At 41.2% G+C, this 27,742-nt stretch overlaps 1 protein-coding gene across 6 annotated transcripts; it reads right to left on the bottom strand.

Annotated features, from left to right (window-relative positions):
• On the bottom strand, positions 1 to 27,647 carry GOLGA3 (golgin A3). 6 transcript variants are annotated; one of them, XM_065033261.1, is made up of 24 exons: positions 27,423 to 27,647; positions 25,162 to 25,534; positions 21,633 to 21,791; positions 20,525 to 20,637; positions 19,352 to 20,034; positions 18,036 to 18,147; positions 17,131 to 17,437; positions 16,514 to 16,716; positions 16,009 to 16,146; positions 14,903 to 15,064; positions 13,778 to 14,146; positions 12,489 to 12,566; positions 11,331 to 11,594; positions 10,651 to 10,745; positions 9,747 to 9,963; positions 8,899 to 9,042; positions 8,104 to 8,301; positions 7,323 to 7,439; positions 6,709 to 6,848; positions 5,791 to 5,923; positions 5,488 to 5,610; positions 4,962 to 5,126; positions 3,875 to 4,038; positions 1 to 1,080 (listed from the first exon to the last, which is right to left on the bottom strand). In XM_065033261.1, exons 2-24 carry the CDS (start codon positions 25,292 to 25,294, stop codon positions 876 to 878), a joined length of 4,422 nt encoding a protein of 1,473 aa, XP_064889333.1. In that variant the 5' UTR covers positions 25,295 to 25,534; positions 27,423 to 27,647; the 3' UTR covers positions 1 to 875. The 6 variants fall into 6 exon arrangements, with proteins under 6 accessions (XP_064889333.1, XP_064889329.1, XP_064889332.1 ...); XM_065033257.1 differs by having other exon boundaries at positions 21,510 to 21,791; XM_065033260.1 differs by having other exon boundaries at positions 27,404 to 27,566.
• Positions 27,648 to 27,742: the final 95 nt, after the last annotated feature.

The raw sequence follows: 27,742 nt of genomic DNA on the forward strand, positions 1-27,742 counted from the left end.
ATATATATATATATATATATTACACACATACCTTTTTCAAGGGTGTCTACTTCAGAAGTTGAACTAAAAAGGTGCAAGAAGTGTTTGTGCAGTGAAGCAAAGTTCCCTACTGGCCTGCAACTGTAAGAGGAAAGCTGACACTTAAGAAAACATCCCAGGCAAATCTGTCAAAGATAGGAACTGGTCTGCATTGCTTGTCTTTACAGTCTTATTTCTTTTGCCATAGGTCACAGGTCACCTTCATAACTAGAAATGGCTTCAAATTAATTTCTTTTCTTTAAATACAGGTATCTATAATCTGAATTTCAAGAATAAGAGATGACACGAGGGAAGAGAGAGGATGATCAAAATACCCAATTCTCAACCACTGCTAATGGCTGAACATGAGCAGAACCTATTTTTACCTGTGATTTGGATACAACCCAAGACAGGGGAAAACACCACCACCAAATTAAAAACAAACACACACAAACAAAAAACACACACACACCACCAAAACCCAGATGTGACATAATTAAGAGTCATTCCTTACCAAACTCACACAGATCGAACAAAACCAGACCCGGAAACAGATGCTCCTCTTGGCCTCATCTTAAACCTTCATCTGAACCTCTTACTGAATCCCAAAATGAGCTAGGTTTACCACCTGGCAGTCCCCACCATAACAGAATCATCGTGGTAAGGTTTCAAACCAACCCTTGGAATAGCATGTTATGCTTTTATTATTACACCATTTTCTCAAAACCATGCCCTTTGCTTCTACAGGCAAAAGCACAAGTCTGAACACCATATTAGAAATGAAATAAATAAATAATTTTGATAAAGATTTGTTAACATACTTAAATCAATAGGAAGAAAGACAACTAATAAGGAGGTTATAGTGTGCAAGCTTCCTTGTCACTAACACTACAATTCTGTTTCTTTTCTTCTACAGTAGGAATCTCCTGGTCTGATGCAGTTGCAGGACTGGTAGAGGTAAGGTCCATCAGCTGCCCCTCAATCTGAGTCCACGAAGACATTGATTCATGTACTGTAATGGTGTGTTCCTCCATCTGACGCTGCAGGCTGTCCATTTCTTGCCTTTTGAAAGTATTGAGAACAAAAAAGCAAAAATTAACAAGCAGAAAGCTAACTGCAAGATCGGAAAAATACATTTCTTATTCTTGACACCTACTCTGAGTCTATCTAAGCTACAGCTGTATACAAAAGAAAGAAGTCTACAGGAAGCTTAGGAATTGTCTTTCTCAAATTTAAGGGCGAAACAAATACAATATGCTTAATTCAAAAATAAGGGCCAATAATGCAGCAGCAACTTGGCTGCACATACTCCTTGCCAGGGATGATGCAGCACTGTTCCATCAGAAAAGGCATTTAGTGACTGCAACCTGATGAACATAGTACTCCAGGTATAGAAGACAACATGGAAGGTAGAGGTGAGGAAAGTAGCAGCGAAAAGTAACCAGATAAACACTTCATGAATTTAGACACCAACTTAGCAAAGGGACTAGTCTGGTAATACAGGATCACAGAACATAATCACAGGTCACTCCCCTTAAACATCATCTGAGGTGACAAGAGCAGCTCAGTTCTAATAACTTGAACTCCATGTCTTCCTGAAGTTGTAACTTTCCTGCTCAGAATCTCACAGAATCACAGAACATTAGGGATTGGAAGGGCCCTGGAAAGCTCCTCCAGTGCAATCCCCCATGGAGCAGGAACACCCAGATGAGGTTACACGGGAAGGTGTCCAGGCGGGTTGGAATGTCTGCAGAGAAGGAGACTCCACAACCCCCTGGGCAGCCTGGGCCAGGCTCTGCCACCCTCACCCCCAACAAGTTGCTTCTCAAATTTAAGTGGAACCTTTTGTGTTCCAGTTTGAACCCATTGCCCCTTGTCCTGTCACTGGTTGTCACCCAGAAGAGCCTGGCTGCATCCTCCTGACACTCACCTTTTCCATATTGATCCCCAGGAATGAGTCCCCCCTCAGTCTCCTCTTGTCCAGCTCCAGAGCCCCAGCTCCCTCAGCCTTTCCTCACACGGGAGATGCTCCACTCCCTCCAGCATCTTGGTGGCTGCGCTGGACTCTCTCCAGCAGTTCCCTGTCCTGCTGGAACTGAGGGGCCACAACTGGACACAATATTCCAGGTGTGGTCTCCCCAGGGCAGAGCAGAGGGGCAGGAGAACCTCTCTGACCTACTGACCACCCCCTTCTAACCCACCCCAGGTCCCATTGGCTTCCTGGCCACAAGGGCCCAGTGCTGGCTCATGGTCACCCTGCTGTCCCCAGGACCCCCAGGTCCCTTTCCCCTGTGCTGCTCTCTAATAGGTCATTCCCCAACTTACACTGGAACATGGGCTTGTTCCTGCCCAGGTACAAGACTCTGTACTTGCCCTTGTTATATTTCATTACATTTTTCCCACCCAGCTCTCCAGCCTGTCCAGGTCTCTGATGGCAGCACAGCTTCCAGTGTCACCACTGCTCCCAGCTTGGTGTCACCAGCAAACTCGCTGACAGTCACTCTATTCCCTCGTCCAAGTCATTGATGAATATATTGAATAACACCGGCCCCAGCACTGCCCCTGAGGCTCTGCACTGGATACAGGCCTCAGCTGGACTCTGCCCATTGACCACGACTCTCTGGCTTCTTCCCTTCAGCCAGTTCGCAGTCACCTCACCACCCGATTGTCCAGACCGCACTCCCTCAGTTCAGCTGTGAGGATGCTGTGGAGACTGTGTCAAATGCCTTACTCAAGTCAAGGGAGATCACGTCCACTGCTCTGCCATCATCCATCCATCTTATTATGTCCTCATAAAAGTCAATGAGGTTGGTCAAGCATGACTTCCCCTTGGTGAAGCCATGCTGACTGCCCCTAACAACCCTCTTATCCCTGACATGGCCTGAGATGGCACCAAGGAGAAGTCATTCCATCAGTTTCCCAGGGACAGAGGTAAGGCTGACCGGTCTAGAGTTCCCCGGGTCCTCCTTCTCGCCCTTTCTGAAGACTGGAGTGGCATTTGCTTTCCTCCAGTCCTCAGGCACCTCTCCCATTTCCCAAGACTTGGCAAAGATGATGGAGAGCGGTCCAGCAATGACCTCAGCCAGCTCCCTCAGCATCCGTGGGTGCATCCCATCCAGACCCATGGATTTATGGATGTCCAGATTGCCTGACTGCTCCCTAACCCAGTCCTCATCAACCCAGGCAAACTCCTCCATTGTCCTGCCTTCCTCTGGGGCCTCAGCGGTGTGGGATCCTCAGGACAGCCCCCGGCAGAGCAGACAGAGACAAAGAAGCATTCAGTAACTCTTCTCTGTATCTTATGTATCTTCTGTCACCAGGGCACCCACCTCGTTCATCAGCGGGCCTACATTGCCTCTGGTGTTAGTTTTGTCTGCCACATATTGGAAAAAGCTCTTCCAGTTGTCCTTGACCCCTCTCGCCAGGTTTAATTCTAAGGAGGCCGGGCAACCTCGTCAGAGAAGATCTGAAAACTTATTTCTGGCAGAATTAACTTCCTCTGCCGAGATTTCTTATTAACACACTGCCTGGGCTCCTATCAAGAGCAGCCTTTTGATGCTGTGAAGAGAGAGAAACGCCAGTGTTTCCACCAGCAAGAAAAACTAGAAATAGCTGTTTCTGGTTTGTTCTATTGTTTACAATTTAGGATGGACATTTCATCCAGTTCATTGTAAAGGCTTCTTCCCCTATTACATAAGCAAGGACTTACAATGACAGAACATCCTACTATCCTAAATGTAGTCCCAGTAAGAAGAAAAGACTTCAGTTCACAAATCCTTTTTTCCCTAGGCTGGCAGCTGGTTTCTTGGAATCATGTTTAAGATTATTTAACATGGTTGAAAATAACAGGTCATACTTCAACTGCTGGAGACAGCTGTTCAGATTTTTTAAAGGCTCCTTGCTCACAGCTGTCGGTGGTTTCAACAGTTCTTCCAGCAAGGCAGCAGGCACTGGACAATCAGGAATCTTGACTGGAGTCACAGGATTTGAAGAGTTGTTCTCTCCTTTCAGTTCCTTCCTCTGGTTAAAAGAGACAGAAATACAAATAAGTTATTTAATCAATACCATTTTTACCACATAGAAAGTCTCACATCACACTACTGGTGCACAGCTGCATTACAGAGCAAGAATCAGAAGTACATTCATGTTAAGTCTCATGTGTCACAAGCAAAAGTTCCTAACCTAATGTCATCTGCTAGCCATGCTCAGAAGTAAACAAACAGCATCTAGAAGGACCTACTCAAGAACTCACCCTACAAAATAAATAAGACAGGATGAATTTAAAGCAAATCACTTGGATCTTCAAAACAAATTTTAATAACACTCTAAGTATAGTTAAGAGAACAATTCAGAAAAAAAAAAACAGTTAAGTACAAGCAAATAAATCCTTTTGGAAATTCTGGAGCCTGCAGAATGGGGCATCAGTACCGACGTCTAAAACAATGAAATGGAAGCTTCCATACAAATTCCGTCTCACTAAGTGAGATAATTACTTCAGGGAGGGAAATAGCAAGAGGTGTAGTATTCCTGCATTTTCTGTGTACCAGTAGCAAATCAGAAAACTCAAGGAAACCACTAAGTTACCTTCAGAAGGAGAGGACAGACACATGAACATTAAGAAGGTATTAACTACAAGAAGGTATTAATTCCATATTTGCTCATGATGCGCTATTTAAGTGCTACTTTTTAAACTGTATTATTTTAAGTCAAAACATAAATGTAAGATCATAAGCTAAACAAAAGGACATCTGAAGTAACAGGTGGGAAGTCAAGATCAGTACAATTACTTTTGCCTGCACATCTTCCTACATTTATCATTTAAATACCAGAACATCAGTAAGTCTGCATCACAGGCAGGCATTTCAGTTCAGAGTTTTCACCAGGTTTCCTGCAGCAGAGTATTTTCTGGTATCGCACTATGTGTATTCTTCCTGTTTAAATACCTTCTTCATCTTGTCATGCTTCAGGTCCAACTTCAGTTGCTGGTTCTGCTGCAGCAGCGACTTCATGCTGTTCTTCAGCTCACTCACTTTAGCCTGCAGCATAAACTTATCCTTCTGAGTCACTGACAAGTCTTCCCTCACCATTTCCAACTCAGTCTTAATATTCTAAATGGTAAAAGAAAAAAATCCAAGGTGATTCAGAGAAACAGTATAAAAATTCCAGCCAACTGATGTTTTTGGTCATTTTTTTCAGTAACCAGAAATAGATAAAAAAGGTCAGTAGTCTATTTTAAAAGCGTAAGGTCAAAGAAATAAGAAGCTATCAGCACAAAGTGAAACTAAGTGAAGACACTGCAAACACACAGTGACTAAGCTTTTCTGAATAAAAATTTATATTAAAAGTGCATCAGAAAAATATCAGTAAATATGCTTTTAAACAAAAGAATATTGTTTTAATTGCCCCTCCCCTTCACCCTCCCCAGTGGTAGCAGTTATTCATTAGATCTCCACTGGCTAGATTAAATACCTGCAAGACAACCTGTATCCCTTCTAATTCCTTGTGGCTGCGCTGTTCACTCATATCCAGCTGCTGCTTAAGTGTTTCAATTTCTCTTTCTTTCCGTTCTACTTCCCACCTGAGGTCTTCCACCTGCCGTGGTGGGGGGAGAAAGTACATTTAGAATTATCTATAAGTGCAGTCAACTAGAAAATGTCTCATGAACGCTTCCTGGTTCTAGCAAAACTTCATTAAAAACATTGAATTATAGACAAATTAAGTAATATAGTACACCATAAATAAGGATAAACACAGTAAGTGTGCAATTTTTACCTCTTGGCTCACTACAGGCTGTTCACTAAGCTTGTCATCCAGTGTCTTCTGCAGAAACTGGAGCTGAGACCTGGCTTCGGCAAGCTCTTGCTGAAACTCTGATACCTCCTGGGAATGTTTTTCGTCCTCCACCCTGCACAGCAGAATTAACACATACAGCAGTTATCCAATCTGTCCTTTAAAACAAATACTACGCTGGGTTAGCTATGTAGCTATAAGTGATGTGACAGTGCATGGGACCTGGTTAGCTACAGCTTTACCAACACATTCACAGCAAGGGTCAAGTCACAAAAAGCTTTTATGTGAGACATACGCATGAATAGATCATTACATTGAAAAAATTCCTTGAGCAGTAGTAATAGTCCAGTTACAAACAAAAGATCACACAGTAAAAATCAAACCAAAAACCTGTCAGCAGTTTTGCTTTTGTTTTAAGAGGAATACGGTTAACACTATATCCATTCTCATGGAGGTCTGACAATTTCTTATAATTCAAGAACACACCTTTTATACAAGGAAAAAATTGAATTTGAATATATTGTGGAATATATTAAAAAAAATAAAATTCATCCTCTGTGTAGTTCCTCAGAGATGTGGTGGAGAGAAGAATAATAGAATATATACGAAGTGTTAATTCTTACTGGTAACGTGAAATAGTAAAAATCTGTGTTGAAAGAGTAAAAAAAGCAGATGCTGAACCCTAAATACAGTGTACACTTCAGGTCTACCTGAATTATGAAGGAACAGAAAACTGTAAGTATTCTAGAGTCCCAACATGCATCTTATGGTCAGGGTCAGCTAGGATACATTTCAACATAATCCGCCACAGAGTAGCAAAACCAAAAATTCACTGACTTGCGTCTTTTTCAGAGGATTTGTTTTATCTACTATTCTCTAAGAACTTGGACATACACTTACCGCAGTTTGTCCACTTCAGCCTGAAGGGCCTGAACAAGCGTTTCTTTGGCATGTAGCTCCTTCTTGATTTCACTGAGCTCAAGCACGGCAGCTCTGTAATGACGGCGGTTATGTGCGGCATCCGCTTTGGCAGCCGCTTCCTACCAGAAAGGAAAGCAGCAATTTTAATCGCTCACTGTAGGTACAAAGGGAGCTTGACTAAAGGGTTATGAAACAAATCAAGAAGGAATTTGTGCAGCTGTCGACACTTCTCTTCTTGTCAAAAAAACGTATTATTAGTGTTGTTAGCCCTATTCATGCTAATGGCAGTTGATAACTATATATAATGGAAGAAGCATGTTTGCTATACTGCTTTTTCATTGTGAATTTCTGGATGAAGTAGCATCACTTCGGGGTATGTCCCATGCATTACAAGTCAGAATGGAACTTTTCTGGTAGTCAATGAGTATGTTTAACACAGTGCACAACAGGAAAGACATCAACTCCTCTTTCAGCTGCTGGCCATCATGACAGAGCAGTCTATTACAAAGCACAGATTTTGTTTCAAGCTACTTTTAAAATATTTTACATTTAAATCACCTTTTAAGTAAATAAAACAAAAGATGAGCCATTACCTGTTTCTTAAGGTCTCTAACTTTGGCCTTTTCTTTCTCTAAGGAAGCCTGTAAAGCTTGAATAAGTTGTTGCGTTTGCTGGTCCTCTTCCTCCTTCCGCTTTAGGACTGCCTGAACCTGTATCACAGCGCAAAAAACAAACACATTTTGCGTGGGCTCACTGGAAGACCAGAAATGCCAATAAAGGAAAAATAAACACAAGCCAATGCAGGGATTGCAGTAATTCTCTCTGCTGTTCGCTGATACCGCTTTCCTCATGGCACCCTTTCAACCTTAGAAGTAGTTATGGTTAAAGGGGAGCTCATTGCTTAGATTCGTGAGGTACAAGCAGATGGCAATGCATTACTACTACTGGCATAAAAATCATTGATAGCATCATAGAATCATTTGGGTTGGAAGAGACTCTCAAGATCAGAGTCCAACCGTTAACCTAGCACTGGCACTAAACCATATCTCTAAGAACCTCATCTACGCCTTTTAAACGCCTCATCTCAATGAATGCGTATGTAGCACAGTTTGTATGTTCCAGCTAACTTAACAGAGTCACACTTTCACTGTTGCAAATGTTTTACTGGGATTTTTTTCCCTCCAAAGAAACAGCACTGTTTGGTGAAAAGTCTCATTTGGCCCCCTTTAATACTGCTGTTATGCAACACACGGGAGACCCAGATCTGGAGAAAATACACCAACTTTGTATCATACAACTGAAGATGTCTACGTCCTGCTATCATAAATATGAGCTAATCCCTTTCTTAAGGTATTATATCAAAAGGTCAGATACCTGTAGATTCAGTTGTACCAAGTCTGCCTCTCTTTTTGCCAACGCTGTTTCTAGGATATTGTTGTGCTCCCTCAAAGCAGCGTTGGACTGACTAAGACCCATAAGTTTTCCACGTTCGTGCTCTAGTTCAAGGGCCAACTTCTTATTAACTTCTTCTAAGCGTTTTATCTTCTTCCTGAAGCCTCGAGATTCCTGAAGCTATAGCCAAAGAAAAAAACAAAACCAAACAGAATCAAGCCATTCCAGATTACTACCACAGAAAATTGGAAGCTAAACTCATTAACTATCTTGCTTTCCTAGAGTGGAATTTTTTTTTTCCCCAAAATGAACACTTCAAAATAAGTTCAGTTAGGTGTTTTTTCATTTTGGAAGATTAAAATGATTCCCAGAAAGCCAAATCCATGAGTACTGTTCAGGTGCAGGTCAAGAGTATGTATTTTTTCTGAAACTCTGCAACTGAACCCACCACCCTGTGCTCAAAGTCACTGAGCATCCGTGACTCCAAACAGTTTCAAAAGACAATGGTTCGTGCAGGCCCACTGTCTCATGACCAGACACTGCTGGTATCTAACACAGGAACTACTTTTCTCTCACGTCGTCTTTTCCTCTATATGACAATGATTCATGAAACCACAGGGCAGTAAAATTAGGAAACATCACGTCACTGCCACTTCCTATGTAAGATTCTAATTTCCTGCACTGTTGTAATAAAATTATGGTACTAAAATTTCTCCCTGCCTCTCAGGCACTATTTACTGTCATATTCCCATCGACTGTGCAAATTCAAGCAATCACCTCATCCTCAAGTTCCAGCACTTTCTCTCTGTATTCTTCAAGCTCCTGGCTGGTAAGTGAAATCACTTCTTGCAGCTCTTTTTCCAGCATCAACTTACTGCTGCGAACCGCTTGCAATTCTGTCTCCAGAGCTTGAATCCTTTCCTAAAGACAAACAGACCACAAGTATGATTAATGTATCACCCATCTACAGGAGTAATTTTTTGCTGTTAAAACATCCACTTCTCTAGCAAATATTAAATGAGGTGCTAGTGCTTAACGTAAAGGTCTTGCTCAGAGCTTTCCACCCTCGCTACTGCTGTTAGTGTATTTGATATCTTGCTCCATTGATCCAAGGAACTGGAGCTTCCCCCAATAAACTGATTTTCCTGTCACAGGCATAACACATATGAGTAAATTATGACCAGGCTGAAGAAATTTTAACTCTCAATGATGAAAAAAAAATGCAGCAAGAGCTAGAATATCGGAAAAAACCTTCAGATGCTGAGCCTTTCAAAAAGAAAAAAAAACCCACACAACCAAAAACCAAACAATAAAACAACAATAAAAATTAACCAGGAAATTTAGCATTAAGGCTGATCATCCTCATAATCTTGGATTACAATCAGTAATCTGGAAGATACAAGTAAAATTAAAAGAAAAACAAGCACAGCAAAGCTTGCCAAATCACCTCTTTCAAATGTGGTTAAGGAAATTCTCAGTGCTTAGAACACTGACAACATGTTCTTATCTAGCTTTATATTCCAAATATTTTCATCACTTCAGTGTAAAATAGTATTTCAAGACTTATATTTAACAACAAGATAGCTCTGTCTTTGTACTAACAATGTCAAAAGATATCTGCATACTTGAGATATACGGTTGTTTCCACTGTCAGTGATTTGTGCTTTTAGTTTGCTCAGCTCTGCTTCAGCAGATTCCTTTGCAGCGAGAGATTCCTGTAGCCGACGACTAAGAATGCCAACTGCATTCTCATAGGCTTTATGTTTTGCTTTCATCTCTTTCTGAGCACTGGTCAGATCTGACCCTAGACGCTTCATTTTCTGTTTCTGCTCCGTAATGGCCCTGGAGTGAAAGGAAAAACAAAACATCAGGTAAAAACAAAAACTGCCTGAAAACAGTACTAAAAGACTAATTTTTAACATGGCCCAACAGAACCTGACATCCACTTCTCTCACGTTGTCCCAGAGTCACCCATCTCATCGGAGAAAGCCTTTGGCTGGTACGGTACAATTTGGCTGTTTGCAAGACAGTACCTTGAAGACTCTTGGTAACATTCTAATAAAATACTTACAGTAATTAAGGGGTCTTTACCAGAATTACAAAAACTCCATTATGAATTAATATATACTACCCTCTCTAAAAACAACACAGAATTAAAGTAATAATCTAAACTGATCCGAGACCCTTGGTGGATATGTCAAGTATCACAAAAACCCTGTGATCACCAGTGGAAGATAAAAATGGTTCTCATTAATGCCAATATTCAAGCTAGTGAATGGCAATCAGGATTAGCTCCAATATGTATGTTGTATGCTTTTAAACAACAGTATATGTCATAAGTGAGTCAGAGGCAAAGCTGCAACACGTGTAGCACACAATCAACACTTTGCCATGGATATGACTCCATGACTCTCCGAGTCAATTTCTCAAAGACAAGACTGGGGAATAGGAACAGAGTGACTACTAAAATGGTAAATACGTAAAACAGATGCTGTAGTTCTTTTGTCTGTGCTACAAGAACAGACTTACTTTTTTGCTTCTTCTTGCATTTGTTCTACTTGTTGTTTTAATGCCTGATTTGCCTCAGCAAGAGATGCCATTTGTTCCTTATCAAACTGCAAAGACTTAATAAGAAGGAAAAAAGTAGCCATGAGAGTAAGAACAAAAGCATGTTTGCTCTATGTTTTCTTATAAAAGAATAAGCATGAAGTTTCAAAAATACTAACACCTCTAAACGTAAACAGCTCCAAGGCGCTCTCGCTCTCCTTTCTCTTTCCCTTCTTTTTCTTCTTTAATTCTTCCCTTTGTGGCCACCACCATAACACGGTGGAGTAACAGTTGGACTCAGTGTTCCTTGTGGGTCCCTTCCAACTCGGGACATTCTATGATTCTATGACAACACGTATGAACACGTATGGCCTTTGTTCTCAGATGGAGTTCACTTTGAGACCAAGGAAAGTGCTTCCACATCACACCTCTACCATTCCTGTAGCATGCTTCTCCCCACTTACTTACATGACATGTTAATAAGCAACCACATATTTACACAATTTTGGTAGGCATATACTCAAATGTCTAGACAATATTAAATATGTAACCATGAACCTTAACTTGCAAGTCGTCCATCTGTTTATTTCCAAAGTTAACAGATGTAGCAACGTATCCCGGCTGTAACACTCTCAAAGTCCAAAGCTTAACACCTTCCATACCTGCAGACATGTTTCCATATCGTCTCGTTCCTTCTGCACTGACCGAAGATTATTTTCTATTTCCACCATCTGCTGGTGAACCTGAGATGCTTCCTTCTGTAGTTTTGAATGTTCAGATTCTAGTGACTGTTTTTCTACTTGAACTTTCAGTAGCTCTTGTCTTAATTCTTTCACTTCTGAGTCCAGCCGTTTCTTCGTAGCTTTCAGTTCACTTATCAGCTGGTCCTTAGAACTTGCATCTCTTCGATACGCTTCCACCATTACCTGAGAGAAAAGAGTTTCAGGAGGACCGTATCACCTCTGTTACAGCTTTACAAGTTTAAAAATAACTTACTATAAAGTATTTACTGACATTCTTTTAGTTGGGGGTGTCAAAGAATACAAACCAGCATCATCTTCTGTAACATATTTACTCAGTTTCAAAGATTTTAAGGTAAGCTCATATATAAAACTCCGCTATGTATCAGCAGTTCTCAACCTCAGAGTAAAAACGCTTATTACAGTATGGGATATTCTTCACATTCCTTATTGAACTGCACTAATCACATTCCATTTTTTTAAACTAAACTGATTGCAAAAAATTAACCCTCCCATGCACACAATTAATAACTTCTGCCATGACAAGAGGGCTCAACTGTGACTGACAACTTAACAGCCTTCCCAAACCTCAACTTGATGAGCTAAAACAACATTTGGCAGTAAGTTAATCAGCAATCAAGCAGTAAATTAATGGTGCCACCCTCTACATAAGACACAAGGCAACACTAACGACAGATCAATTTTAAATTACTGTTTCAAAAGTGTGTAAATTCAGAATAAAATTTGCAATAAAGCACTTAATTTCAAATTACTGAAGCAACTATCGTTTTTCAAAGCTGAAGGAAAATGACAACACTTGAAGATTTTTGAGTGCTTTTTGCAAAAGGAAACCTGAAAGTCCAATGAAAGCATGAATCAGTTGGTGGATCTGCTTTTATGTTAGTTACAGGTAAAAATTCAACTGTGTAAAATACAGAAGCTGTATAATTATGTCAAAGTTCTTTGGCACAGATAATTGACGCAAGTTTCCACAAAGCCCTCAGAAGAACGTGCCTTCACTGTGAAAAAACAAGTATACTCCTTGGGTTTATTTCTTTGCCATAGTATGTTTTTGCTCACCCTCTGCTGCAGGAACTGTTCCTTCACTTTTTGAACCTGTTTTTTAAGGCTGGAATTTTCTTGTTGCAGATTTTCCACCTGCCAGAAGAAAAAAAAAAAAAAAAAACAACATACAAACACTTTGTTTTACATGCCAAACATCACATTCTATGTTATTTCAAGCGGTGGCAGTATCTTTTGTTATTCCTGTACCAATTTCCTAAGCTAATGAGGATCCTGTTTCTGACTAGGCATCTCAATGGTACTGGCAGATAACACTACAAGGTTTCATACAGAAATACATTCACTCAGGTCGCCACAGAGTGAGCCTTGTCAACCCTCAGGACTGCATGAAGTCCCCTTAACATCCTGCCATTAAAGTTTTAGTACGCAACACTAGTGCACGTATCTTGTATCCAGATGGCACCCATTCACATATACATGATGATCAAAAGAAGAAACCAGCTGGTTCTTTGAAGGAAACACCACAATCTTTATGTTAAGCATATTTCCATAGTTTTTCAATACTTTATTGACAATACTATCAAGTCCTATTACTATCTTCAGAAGAAACCTCTGAAGATTACCTGGCAGTTGTCATTACCAGGATTCAAAAAGAAAGCTCTTGTTATGCAGCTCGGATGCTCTAAAAGATACAGAGCATACATGACTATAAAACCAAGGTGTGAAAGGAAGAGTCACCAGAATTTAAAGCAGACAAAAAAAATAAGGCTATGCATGAGGCTTAATCTTGTAAAATAGTTCAGTGAGTAGAAACAAGCCTCAGCTGCTATACAGCAACATGCAAAAGCAAACCCTGGTACACTGTTTCAAGAGAAAAGGCACAATTAAACAGCACCAAAGTACAGCATAAGGAAAAATGTTTGGTTCACAGTGCCACTGAAAAGGAGCACCCAAAAAATCCACTTCCAAAAGTGTGATCTGTACTCAAAATTGTAACTTTCAAAAACAAGTAGACTTCAGAAAGATGGTGGCTCTTGGAAAGAGAATAAGATCGACCTCAGCTTCCCACCCCGTACCACACAAGCGCATAAACATATGCAGATATTAAGGGATATTAAACTGTAAGCTCATCAAGGATGTAACAGGACATAAATTGCCAGGTAGTTTACCAACAGTAAAAGATGAGAGAACTGATTAAAATATTCCCACTATCTGAATCTCACAACTACGGATGTGAAGAAACTCACGTGTACCATCTCCTCTCATGTAACTGACCCTACCACGTGCCTGTGGCAATACTTCCCTGCAACGGCTATTTTAATATGACGCTTTTAGGGATTCATTACCTGGCTTGATGTGATTGCCATTTCTTGCCTCAGCTGTTCCAAGATTTCTGATGCTACTTCTCTATCTTCTCCAAGGCGCGCTGCTCCTTTGTCCAGTTGCTCTTTGCTTGTTTTTGCTGCCTGCAGAGCTACTTCCAAGACAATCTTCTCATTCTGCAAATACTGGATCATGTCATCTTTAGAAGTAGCGTCACTTTGAAACTCTTCTAATCTGGCCTTCAGTTCATCATACTGTGTTTGCAGGTCATCCAGGGACTGCTCTTTGGTGCGCAATGTCTCTTGGATCAGAGTGAATTGCTTCATCAGGTCCAAGTGTTCTTGCTGTAAAGATTCAAGCTGCAGATCTCGCTGATGCACAGTCAACTTGACCTGAGAAGTATTTTAAGCTTACATTAATACAAGATGAATGTTTTCTTTGCAAATGCTCTCTAATAAAAATAAAATATTTTAACTACTGTTTTAGCTTCTAGGCGAAAATAGCAGTTGAAAATATTTTTAACTTTCTTAGGCCACTTCTATTTACTCTATTAACTGCATTAGTTGCCTCCTTCAGCATCTGTAATCTTACAGGCTAAGCAATGACCAGAATGACAAATGTAAAACATTCTTAAATAAGATTCACAGTATTCTAAATTTTTGTTTGAAAAATGTATACACGGTAGTTATACGGGGTAAATTCAGCATTGCTAATGATAATGCCATATAATTACATGGAATATAACACTGAGCTATTACATACTTCATCTCCTTCCAGCCCGTGACATGCTGCCTTTGTAATGTTACAAGTACAATGATATCCTGACTGCCTAACAACTTGGAACACGGATCTATACTTCTTGTCTACACACAGAATAATCACATAAGGAATTCACTAAAAACAAACAATCAAACCAACATCTACAGGACAGTAGCTCTGAAATTTCAAAACAGTACTGTTAAAGAGACGGTTGAGAAACAGGGAGCCTTTTCACCTGGGACAGAATGACTTTGATATGGACTTCATTTTTGCAGCAATCTTTCAGGTTTTAAGACACATTTAGAGCTCAGAATCTATTTACTATTACTTTTTCACCCATGTAAGCATTTCTCCTGAAACCCTTGGGAAATTGCTTAGCAACACTCTACCTGTTCCAATTCTTGCCCCAATATTGCTGCAGAATCAGCCATTTTCTGAAGCTGTTCTTTCTCATCCTCAAACTCCTCTAGTTTCCTCTGCAAGTCTTCTTCCACCATGGTTTTAGCCTCCTGGATCTGCATGAAGGCGGCTTCTTGATCCAACATGTCAGCCTGCACAGAAAGAGCAAGGAATCAACTCTGAAAATTTACACGGAGAGTCAAGGAAAAAAAAAAAAGGAGGAAAATAAAGAAAATCGTCAATAAATTTTCTAGAGAAAAGACACAAGCACAAATAATTCTGATGTCCGTCTTACACAATTTTATGTCTTCGCTAAAGTCACACACATTCATATACTTAAGATACCGCAAAATGAAAGTGAATGTCTTGTATACTTGTGACAATCTGAATTCGTCTTTAATGACACCACATCCTTTTTAAATTGATGAAACAAGATGTAAAGAAAAAGAATCTTTATTAATATTAGGCTGTTTGGAAAAAATTCTGAAACAAAAGAGATTCCTTGGATGCTGTAGCTACTCCGTGAAATAGCCATTCCTGTCATTTACACAACCACTATTAGTAATGCAGGAGATGGGGTGCTTCCACCAACCTGCCGCTTTACTGCCCTTTGAGACCTAGAAGCAGGAATGTCACCGAAATTCAATGGGATTTAAGGTTCTGTACTTCAAAAGGCAGCGTACTGCACTTCAGGTTTCACTCACCTTCTCTAACTGGAGGGCAGGAAGGACAAACCTGAGTACTGAGCAATTTCGCACATTTAAGAAGCACTCTACTCACTTAAATTAACTTCCAATTAAGTTTTCTCTTGAAAAAGTTGGGCAAAGGAGAATATTTACATCCACCTTTAAAATTCAAATAGAAACAAATACCTGAGCTGAAAACGCAATCATCTTGCAATGGGAAATACATGGCCTTGCTCCCTCTTACTGTTTGTAATGTCATGCATATTTACTTGCTGTGAAATAAGTTTTTATAAGGCAGCAGCCGAATCAATTCATAAGAATTTATGTTACTTTGCCAGAATATTCTTCAGCAAAACCTAAATACAGAACCTAAGCAGAATGTAATTCATGAAGACCACCTACAACCGTACCTCAATATTTTGCAGCTGTGCTGCAATACGTTCCTTCTCTTTAATGGATCTGTGCTGGGTTTCAGTTAGCTGCTGAGACAGTGTCACATTCTCTAGTTTGAGATGTTCCAACATACCTGCTTGGGTCATTTGCCCAGCCTAAAGGAAGTAAAAAAAAAAAAAAAAACCACTATTAATACTAACAGTCAAATTTGGCCAACAAATTTAAGAATTTTAGAAAAATATAATCACATTCAATCTATCTGTGCCTTATGTCATTTACTACTGTCACAGCACTACAGACCTTCATCCACAGAAAGTGTTTTGGTTAAATTTATGCCTCAGCCTTAACGTGAACTAATCTCATGATGAAAAACAAAACACCATCCCTGCCTGCTCTCCGCCTGAAGAATGCACAAGTGAGACTGGCTCCCTTGTCCAAGCTCATCAGCAGTGTCCTCTGGGTAAAACAAACATGTAAAAGAACATATTATCAGTCCTCCCACATGCAAGTAAAGCATAATACCTGTATATTGGCCATCTCACTCTGCAGCCTGACACGGGCCTCCTGTGCCAGCACAAGCTGCTGCTGGTACCACTGTCGCACATTCTGGAGCGCCGTGATTTCTGTTTCAGATGCCTTCAGCTTATTGGTCAGTGTGGTCCGTTCCAACTGAACCTTCTGAAGCTGGTTCTGCAAGGAAGCCAACTGCTGTCGCAGATCATGCACTAGAAAAAGAAAAATAAAGAACTTCACAGAATCGCAGAATGTCAGGGATTGGAAGGGACCTCAAAAGATCATCTAGTCCAATCCCCTGCCGGATGCAGGTATCCTGCCATGTAAAGTCATCATTAAAAACCAATACCTGTAAAATTTTCTAAAAACCATTAGTCCGCTGTCAAACAGTTACCGGACTAGATATTTACGACTCCCTCTCCAGGCTGGCAGTGGCAGCTTGCAAACTGTAGCACTTACGTGACAAAATTTAAAACTATCATCTTAAAATTCAGACCAGTTCATTAGTATGTCATCAATGAAACACAAATTAAAATTAATTTTTCTTCCAGGACTTCAGAATTATGTTGAAATAAAATGATTTATGGAATAAAAACTTTTAAAGGTTGTAATTTGTATCATCCCACCTGTGCTGTCTCTGGTGAGAACATTTTTTTGCATATCTTCAACCTTCAGCAGGAGCCTTTGGTACTGCTCCTCTGCTAACTGCAAATCATTATTTGAAGAAGCCAAACTAGCATTCTTTGCTTCCAAGGCATTTTGCAGGTCAGCCATTGCTCGTTCCAGATCCCAGCAAGACTGCTTTAGCGTGGCCACCTCTGCGCTCAGAGACTCCTGCTTCCGCTGGCTGCTCTGGCTGTGCTCCACCTGAGCCTCAAGTTTCATGTTCAAAGCTGCGAGTTGGGCTTGTAGCTCAGTCTTCTCTTTAAGGGCCTGAACGTGTCCCCAAAAATAAAATCAAAATACAGAAGTCTTAAGAGAAAATACATTAACGGCTGACTAAAGAAGATGCCCAGCAAAAGTGGCTTTGCTAAGGCAAAGACCACTGGCTTGTAAAAAATTTCTAAAGTCACATCTCAGCAGGTATTTCAAACAATCAAATACTGAGGAAAGCCTCTACAAGATGTATAGCTTTGTATGTCAGTAATCATATCAGGATTTTTAATATAACATGTGTTTCCACACATATACTAGAAAGTGTTCTTCTTTTATGTGTTATACCACCAATCAACACAAAGAGACAATGCCGCGACACAGACACAGCTAGCATTACTCTGGATTCATCAACTCCCTTTCAATTTGACTATTTAAAAAAAAAAAAAATTAAGCCTTTGAAGACTTTACTAACTTTATATTTATCCTCTTAAGCATCCTTGTACTTGTCAAGTTTTATACATTATCTTCCTAACATATAACCTTATCCAGCAATATTTTGATAAAACACAATTCCCACGTAATGAGCAGGAGGCTCTTGAAAATTAACATACTGTTATAATTTGTTAAATACAGAAATTGAAATTCATTTTCTAACCTCATTAGCTTCTAGCGAGAGCGCTTCTAGCTGCCCTTCAAGTCTGATCTTCTCCTTCAGGACCTGCAACATTTCATCATGAGTTCCTGCGACAGAGCTTTCCATAGAAACACTGGAGACAGAGACAGCACATACACAGTTCAAGGGTTAGAATACAACAGTCACCTCATCAGAAGAAAAGTGAAGCTGAAATTAAGCGATCCTCAGGCTCCACATGTAACCTAGAATTTGGACTTTTTTTTCTGGCCTGATGATGGCTCCAGAACGTAGTTATTACCCAAAGAGATAAAGAAATTTTATTCATGCTAAGGTTTTATACATCAGTTTCCTATACTTGCAGCAACTATAATCTAGTGTGGCAGCCATGTTTGTTATTTTACACAAGTGCAATGGTTGACTTCACTGTATTCTGAATCTGCATATCCCTTTATAGGCAGACAAATGGACATAATGAGAGCACAAAACTTCCACAACTACTGTCTGCAATTGTCTGCTTTAATTGTCCGCCTGAGAAATACCAACAGCTGTGGCAAAAGAAGAACAGGTATCTGGTCTAAGGGATTCCTTATGCTCCTTCCCTGATGTACAGCCAGGAGTCTAGAGAAAGAGGGGCAAGATCTTCTCCTCCCTCTCATTCCTGTAAGAATTAAGTCTAAGCTGGAATAATTGTCAACAACTTATTTTACCTTACCATCTGGGGGAACTACCCTTCATTCCAAAGAAGGGGGGAAAAAAAAGGACATTTCAAAGTTAGCATGTGTGCTAGATAAAACACATATCTCCAGACAACTGATAAACACAACGGCACTTTTAGGGCTTCACCAGTTATCCACTCACTTCCTGGATCACAGTTTAATACCTACCAAAAACCTCATTCTAAAGGGCTGAAGAGGATAAGAGTACGTAGGACAAGACTCTTTGCCTTTCATACCTATTTGAGGTCTGAAAGGTACATGAGTAGATCAGGAAAAGGACTATAATAAATATCACTGAGTCAGTCAGGTCTACACTTTCAGACTTTAAAGATCAATGCCACATCAGTGATTTTCCCAAGCAAATGCAGATAGAAGCAGGTGCTAGCAGAACATTTAAAACAAACTATTAGTGCTAAAGACATCTCTCTCTAAAGATATGCTTCATAAATAGGTACTCAAGTGACATGACCTTTCGGTTTCTTTCAGAATCTGTATGTTAACAACAGATTTGATCACAATGAATTTAAGTTTAAAAAGTTAGTAGAGGGTAAGAGTCATAAGCTGCCTATTCTAATAAAGTATAATGCTCAATGATGGCCTCACTGTACAGTGATCTCTTACCTGCTAGAAATACTGTCTCTCCTGCTCCGTACTTCCCCATTAACTTCTTGCTCTCGGGCTTGATGCTCCACTGCCGCAGCCCGTAGCACCTCACTGATGGAAGGAAATTGCCCCATTGCATCGGGATGTATCTTCTGACCATTTATTGTATACGGAATACCCTGCCCGCCTTCTGCATTCTGTGAGCTGTTATACAGCCCTCTTCCTGACACGCTGCTGTAGGTAGAGCTGTCACTCTCATTTCCATCCAGCCTCATTCCTGCTTCACTCCCATCTAGCTCTGAAACGACTTCTCCTGCCAGGGAGGAATTCTCTATTCGATCATCTGTGTCAGAGGGCAGACTAATCTCAGAAACAACTGATGCTGGACCACTTCTGCTTTGCTTCAGAGTCCCGCCAGATAAATCAGTAGCTACAAAATTTCCAGTAGCATCTCCGGAGCCTGATTCTTCAGTTCTGTAGTCAGCCAAAGATCGGATTCTACCGGGCTTAGATCTTGCACTTCTTCTCTCTTTCGAGGATACTGGAAGTCCCAAGCTACCCAGTTTTGGGCCCCTAGGGACACTGGTCCGCAAAAAGGAGTATTCTTTCGTCATTGCTACAGTGCTAGCTCTTGGCAAGATTTCTGGATTTAACATCAGCTCAGGATCTAGGGTGCTGGAGGGACGGGTTTTGGATGTAGACTGAATAGACAAAAAGAAATAAAGAGTCAACAATAAATTCCAGAATGCTATGACTGAACTAGCAAACACTCATTTTGCTGTAGAACTTCATAGGTAACGCTCTACAGTTTTATATTGAAATATATGCATCATCTCAAATGAGGTAAATTCCGTCAGCAATCAACCCTATCAAGGCTCAGTATAGGCATGTCAAAAATGATCAAGGTAGACTTCAAAAGCTAAGTGAAAAATATAGGAAAAATTGATCATTCAGGCTACTTAAGGTTTGTTTGTGGTTTTTTTTTTTTCTTGCCCTGTTGTAAGTAGCACCAAATGGTACATTACGCATGAAGTAACAGAACCAAATTCTGCATGTCCAGAAGAAAAAAAAAACACTTTCTCACATTTGAGAAAGCTACTGAATGTTTAAAGCAGAGAAAACAGTAATTTAGAGCACAGAAAGGATAAAGTTTTTAAGCTTCTCAACAACACGCTGTTGTACAGTACTCACTCGTTCTTGATGTCTCTTCACTCTGTATTGTTTGAGCTGTTCTTCTAGCCGTCTTCTGGCTTGAAGTCTTATTTGTTCTTCTTTCTCCAATGGGAGTGAAGACTCTGCTGAGCCTGTAAGCGAAACGTAACTCTGCAGTCAAACAGAAAATTCCCGCACAGGCAAATCCGAGGCAAAAGGAAAGAGCCCCATCTACCATCAGCAACATGCTTCATGCTTAAGCAAGGAACGCAAGGAAAGCCTATCAGCATGCACCTCAGAATACCCTCTTCTAATATATTTCTGTCTAAGAACTGATAAAGCCTGTGCATTTCCATTGCTCCACTTGCAAACGCTGTAGTCCCTCCATGTGTATATGACAAGAGATTACACAGCAAGAACAAAGCTACTGCTGTCATTTAATCTCACCTGTCCTGCACTTCTGACAGTACTGAAATCATAAAACCAAGCAAGACTTACGCAGTCCACTCATTCCCTAGAGGTCAGAAAAAGATGTTCCCTAGACAGATTTTCTTTCTTTTCGTTAACTCACATTAAATCCTTCCCACAGTGGTAGGCTTTTTGAAAACATTAGTTCAGAGAACTCCTGCAGTAGTAGACACCTTAATACAAAGGCTTCTCACCATTATTGCTCTTCCCTTCTCCCCTTTACTACTTAGCTTAAAATCACCTGGTTCTGCTGCTCTATCTTTTTTTAATGTCACCTGTTACTCCTAATAATCAAGATTAGAATAGCTTCAGCCCCAGAAAGCACAAACTGCCCTCCAGCATAAGAACAATTTTTAAATGGTAAGGCATGTGCCTTAGCTGCAGCAGATGGTGGTTTACTGAAAGAAAATGAATTGTCGTTCCAAGTAAAAGCTTACTGCAAAAATGAAGTTTAGTCCAAGCTTAAATGATGATATAGAATTCTAGAGCCAGGCTCAGAGTGAAAAGCTCTATGCAGCAGGAGAAAGCGGAGGCACCATCATAAACAGATGCTTACACAATTCAGTTTCTTGCATGGGAAGACTTAGTTTGAGGGACTGCAAAGCTTCTTTTCTAAGAACTATGCCCTCAGCACTAGTTCCCTGAGACTTCCTTAGGCTGTCATGGAAACCAGTCACACCTGGGGACGACTCCTGACCCTGCACATTGCTGGTGGGGTCAAAAGATACAGGAGAGTTGGGGAAGAGCGACTCTGGGCCATTCTGGTAGGCGTCCACTTTGCTGTTTATCTCCAGACTTTCCTCTTCATTTGGCACTTCATTGACATCAATACTGGTAGCTGGAAAAGAAAGTTTTGCTGACTTACGCTCTAAGCCAACACATTTATCTTCACACATCCAGGCAAATCCAATGCTACCACTATTGCCTTCAGACTGTAAGAATACAGAAATTGCAAGTGACAGCAACTGGCAGGAGGAAATTTATAAAGGGCTGTTGATTCTTCATTTAAAAAGACCAGAACAAGTACCTTTCATTTGCTTTACTACATTGCCTTCAAGCAAGACCTCAAAAGCAATCATAAAACATCTTCAAAACCTCACATGGGTTTTTAAATCATGTTAGGTTTAGAAGCATGAAGCACTGAGCACAAGCAACGTGATCTGCGTCACACTGAGTGGCAACCTACTACCAATACGACTCGGGGACTGTGGGCCTGTGCCGAATGATTCAGCTGTTTGCTGCGCTGCTGGGCACCCGGAGAAAGCAGACGCCGTCCTGCCTTCCAGCCGGGGCCAAGCAGAGCTTCTCCATTTTAAACTGAGTCTAAATTTTTCAAATAGAACATCATCATCAAGAATACAGTAGCAAAGCTCACGTATCAAAATGATAAATCTACCAAGTAAAAGGCAATTCAAGAACCCCTTTAACACAAATTTTATCCCCACTTATTAGGACATTCTATGATTCTGTGATTTGATTTTTCTTTTCCATCAGGAAAAATGCATCTTCAGAACTTAATTCAACACTTCACAGGTTTATGCTTTGCATTTGTCATACAGTTCTACTTCACTCCGTTGGGGGCGCATTACATTTATGAAGCTGCTGTTGGAACAAAACCATGTTTCTAACTTCAAATGATTATAGATTTCAAATGAGCAGGGCCACTGTCCCTCTGTTCATTCCCAAATCATGTACCATTGGAGTAACTGGAGCACACTGGAATAATGTGGAAAAAAAAAAAAAGAAATCTTCAAAAATATGTTTGAAAATATTTAACATTTACGACCACAAAATAGTTGCAAGCGGGGAAAAATCAAGTTTCCTCTTTCTATTTACCCCTCCTCTCAGCGCTGCAGACTTGAACAGGCAGTTCGTTGTTTCCCTTTTTTTAAAGTCTGCTCAAAGATGATGTGGGGGAAAGAAAAAACAAATAAGGAAAACCAACCAACCAGAAACACACAAAAAAACCCACATCACAAGAAACCAGAACTGAGAAACAGACACTCCCAAAACTAAAAGTTTCTAAGATTCATATGAAGAAATATTCTGTAACCAGGAAGTCGATTACAACAATTAAATAAAACTTTAATTATTAATTTAGACCAGACCATTAATACATTGCTGTTAAACTTTTACCCCCATATAATGAATCACTACAAAATATTGAAAGCAAACCAATTCCAGAGTAAAGCTATTATCAGGTAGGAAGAAAGGACTTCTTGTTTTCCCTTTTGTTATCAAAGAAAGCAAAACATTTCAAGTGCAGTCAAATATCACTTCAGAGTAATTTAAAGAGGAAAAGATAGATTTCCACCCCTAACCATTTGTTCCCACTTCTGTGGCGCATTCTCCCTTAAGCCACCACAGATGTCAGCACCGCGGACCATCTCAGAGGAAACTGAATAAGGAAACCGAATGTGGGTAAAAAGTTTTCAGCCTTAGGTCGCCAAAACCCATCATATCTCTAACATTTTAATTAAAACACTTTTGAGTATCTTATTTGTCACACACACAACATTTTCAGGGCATTTCAGCCTAAATCAGTTCTCTGATATAGTTCACCATGTGGTCACAAAAACACTTGTAGGCGCAATGGAAGGGATGGGTACAACAAGGATGCAAAGAAGGACAGAGGACGTGACTTCTTTTTTAACGACTGATCAAAATCAGAGTTCAAGGCATTTTAAAAAATTGTCAAAACCAAACTTAAAATAAAGGTTAGTGCTAAGAACAGTCACAAGAAGCCAAGAAGATACCTCACGTATTCAGAAACACTGCTTCTGCCTGTCTTTCCGAAACCTGTATCAGGTTTATACTTTATTTATATTTTTATCTTCATAACTGTGAGTGGTATATATAGACAAGAGATGCTGGAGCAAAATTCTGGAGGAACGGTTTCCTGGCAACTTCCTGAGGCCATAAGACACTCAGAATCTAAACGCTGCCTTGAACTGAAGTAATTTAATTGCAGTAGCATCACTACAACTGCGGTCCTTTTCGAACAGTGGGGGAGGAGATGCAATTAAACTGAAGACAAAAAAGACTCGCTACCTGTTTGCAAGTCACAATTCCATTGTTTGGATGAGGTCCAACACAGAAGAAGACAGGAACATGTGATCTCCAACTTCATCAAAAACGAATGAATCATCGTATAACTACACTCTGCCAGTTTGATAACACACGGTGTAAGAACTGCAAATAAAGTCTCAAGCCTCCACTTTCCGGTACGTGACAAGAGGACAAATGTGTGCTAGGAGAGGAGGGTGGAAGGCCAATAACTCCATCACGTGATCACCTGCTTTTACGTAAGGAACCCGTGTACTTTTGTGCATCTACGCACCTGCAACATATACACCCCCTCCACCCATCTCCCACTATATCCTTATATACCAACATATTCTCAGTTACCCGTAGTGGAAACACAGATTTCAATTCAATACAAGGAGAGGATTTTCCCAAGGAAAGCAGTTAAATACTGGAATGTGTAGAGAGGCTGTTGAACCTCTGTCTGGAGATTTTCAGAATTCCACAGGGCAAGGCTCTGAGCAACCTGATCCAGCTTCAAAACCAGGTCTGCTCTGTGCATGAGGTTGGACTAGGTGACCCACAGAGGTCCCTTCCAACCTAAGTCAGACTCTGTGACCTACTCAGACCAGCGCTCTCTTAAGTTTCTTGTGAACAGCTGCAATTAATTTATTTTAGAGATTGCTGATAAAAGTTATTTTGAGATAACTTGGACAGTACATGCCAGCATTTCACTTCCATAAATGGAGGTTTAGAGAAACTTGGAGTACATTTGGATTATTACCTAATCGATTGATTAGGAAAATCTATTTTGCCAGAATAAATACTCCAGTCATGATCTTACTCCACAATAATAACTGCAGAATTATTAGTTCTAGTAATTTCAGGTATGTACTCTTGGAAACACTATCAGAAGACAGATGAACACCCTGAGCAGCACGTACCCAACTGATAGCCAATAGTACTTAAGAGTTTGGTTTTGTTTTGAAAGAACAACTTTTAAAACAAAAGAGAATTTTCCCATAGACAGAGCCATAGTAATCAAGCTTGCTTAAAACTGCTGTACAGGAAATTCTTGACCTCAAGGAAAAAAGTCCTTCAGCATCACCTGAACAACAAAACAGGTCGTTGCAGAGAAGCCTGGGTAAGAGTAGGAATAATTCTGTATATATGAAGCAACTTACTGTTAATTTCATCTGTTGTAACTGGCAAATGTGACTTGGCGTTATGATCCAGAAGTTCTTCAGAGCTGCTAAGGGCCGCATTACTGCTTCTGTTCTCCAAGTGAATGCCCTGCTGGACAGATGAGGAGTCCATGGTAGAAATAATCCAGATCCCTGGAAAGTTTTTCTTCCAAATAATTTTCCACCAAGTAAACTACCAAGTCCTGTTTCTCTCCATCAGCAACAACGGCATCAAGATGTTACACAGGAGCACAGTTGTGAGCTTTACAGTGTGAGCTTTACAGCTGTTGGCGTGCAGCAGGCAGCCGATAGTTCCAGGAGATCACAGAAACAGCTCGCAGGCAAAACTGTAATCACGAAGGAGCCGCATTCCCTAGAAGCAAAATGTAGTGAATTTACAAACATTTCTTAGAGCTTTGAAAATATGAGTTAAAAAACAAACAGTACGCACAGATTACCCACCAGCCCAGCTACAACAAACAGGAACAGGACACGGGATAATAACAAAGACAATGAAATACAACAAGTATCCAGCTTTTCTGATTAAGTAGTGATCTATTTAACAGTTTCAGAACTTTTTTTTCTTAGTAGCATTGATACACCAACATAATGACGCAACAAGATAATAGTCAGCCAGACAACTGATGTAAGATAACTGTCCTTTTTAATGGAAATGTCTCTTTGGCCTCTACTTTAATAAGTGAGCCAGTATCAAAAGCAGCATTTTTACCTGTAAACTACAGTTTGGATTTTCATAACATATATTCCCTTTCAAGGACATTCTGCCATTTAAGTTTCAATAACTTCAGTTAGAATGCAGTATGGAATTCAGATTTTTTTTTTTTTAATTAAATAACATCATTACTGTTTACTTGTCTGCAGAGCAACCGGTATGTATCACCACACTGAGCCTGAGCTACTAATTACAGCCTGTGTTGGCAGTCAGAACGTGGCCTGGGCTGCAGTTCAACGCTGCCTTCCTCCATGGCAAGTCAAGAGGAGCATTGCCAAACACAGTTTATAGAACTTACCAATTATTCTCCAGGCATTCAGACCTCACTTTGGGGTATAGACCCAGCCAACTAATACAATATGGTAGAAGCTGTTAGAAATAGTTATTTCAAGTACTTCAAATTTGTTAAAATAGTTACTGACAGCTGAAATTAGACTACAAAAGTGTTATGGATCCTCTTTACAAAAGAAACTTAAGAAATCACCAGTTAAATAAAACAAAAGGAGGGAGGCGATGAGGACAGAATGTCAGGTCAGGGATATTGAAATTTCATTTTTACATGAACGTAAACATTTTGAGCACCATTCCTTCCATATCTCCAGACAGCACTTGTGTTAACTTCTACTGTACCGAACTGCCCTGGTCACCCAGCAACACCACCGGACATCTCCAAAGCGTTACCGAAGCTCCTATTAACTCCGGATGCACAGGACTAGATTATCAGATAGGTGACCATCACGGGGGTGAACCGTGAAGGAGCCAGAAAGCTGGAATATATTTCTAAAAGAGAAACCGCCACCAAACAGAAAGATTAATACCTTCACTGTGCATTGTTATTGATTTTTAAAGCCCTTCTGTATAATAAAGCTTAAAAAAAAACTTACGGAAGAACAGTCGTTGTATGGCAAAAAGATACTATACGACAGGTCTCAAAGAGGAACTGCAGGCAAAAGGCAAGCACAATTTACACCGCTTACACTGTGGCAAAACCCAGGGAACATGAGATGGTTTGTTATTCTTGTCATAAAACATCTTTGAATAATCAGGACCCGGAAGAACAGCTTTCTCCTGTGCAACCCACTCGCAAACGTTAAAGGTTAAGAGTGTTTTGGCTTCAAAGCCCTTTTGTATCTCTGTGCTGAGCACAGGCAGGCGCACGCACACACACACACACGGGAACCCAGAGAAGCCTCACAGAGAAATGAGCTGTACGAAAACAACCTATTTTGTTTAAAACACCAATAACCAGGAGGGCAACGGAGTCCTGTCCCAAACGGGGGGCGCCGCCCGACGAGACACGCCCGCGGGGTCCCGGGGCGGGAGCCGGAACACCTCTCCGGGACGCCGGCAAGAGGCGGCCGCAGCCCGGGGGCCGCAGCCCACGTAGCCGGGCCGGACGGCTCCGCGCAGGCCGCGGGCAGGGAGGGCAACCCCGAACGCGCTTCCCCGGCCTGAAGCAGAGCCCGGCCGCCCCGCCTCGACCGCCCCCGAGCCCCGCCGCCCCCCTACCCGGCGAGCCTCCGCAGACCTGGGGCCGCCCGCCCGGCGCCCGGCTCCTGCCCGAGACGTGGCGCTGCCTCCACCGGGAAGGGGAGGGGAGGGCGCGGCGGTGCAACGCCGTTCTCCCTCCCCCGCCGGCCGGGCGCCACCGCTGAGGCCCGGGGGCGGCGCGGCACGGCACGGCACGGCCCGCTCCCGCGCCGCCCCCGCACAGCCGGGCCCGCGCCCCTCGGCGGGGAGCTGCGGCGGCCTGGCGCAACGGGGCGGCGGCCAGTGCCGCCAGACCCGCGGGAGAGGCGGCGGCTTTTCCGGACGGACTCTTCCGGGAGAGGCGGGAGGGAGGGGAAG

This window comes from Columba livia, chromosome 17 (genome assembly GCF_036013475.1).
Source record: "Columba livia isolate bColLiv1 breed racing homer chromosome 17, bColLiv1.pat.W.v2, whole genome shotgun sequence".
Taxonomy (NCBI): Eukaryota; Metazoa; Chordata; class Aves; order Columbiformes; family Columbidae; genus Columba; species Columba livia.

Coding starts and splice junctions, on each gene's coding strand:
- GOLGA3 (XM_065033257.1), bottom strand. CDS start 25,294: ATGGACTCCTCATCTGTCCAGCAGGGCATTCACTTGGAGAACAGAAGC. Junction 16,717..17,130: donor TCTCACCAGAGACAGCACAG/GTGGGATGATAC, acceptor TTCTTTTTCTAG/TGCATGATCTGCGACAGCAG. Junction 7,440..8,103: donor TGGTACAACTGAATCTACAG/GTATCTGACCTT, acceptor GCTGTGATACAG/GTTCAGGCAGTCCTAAAGCG.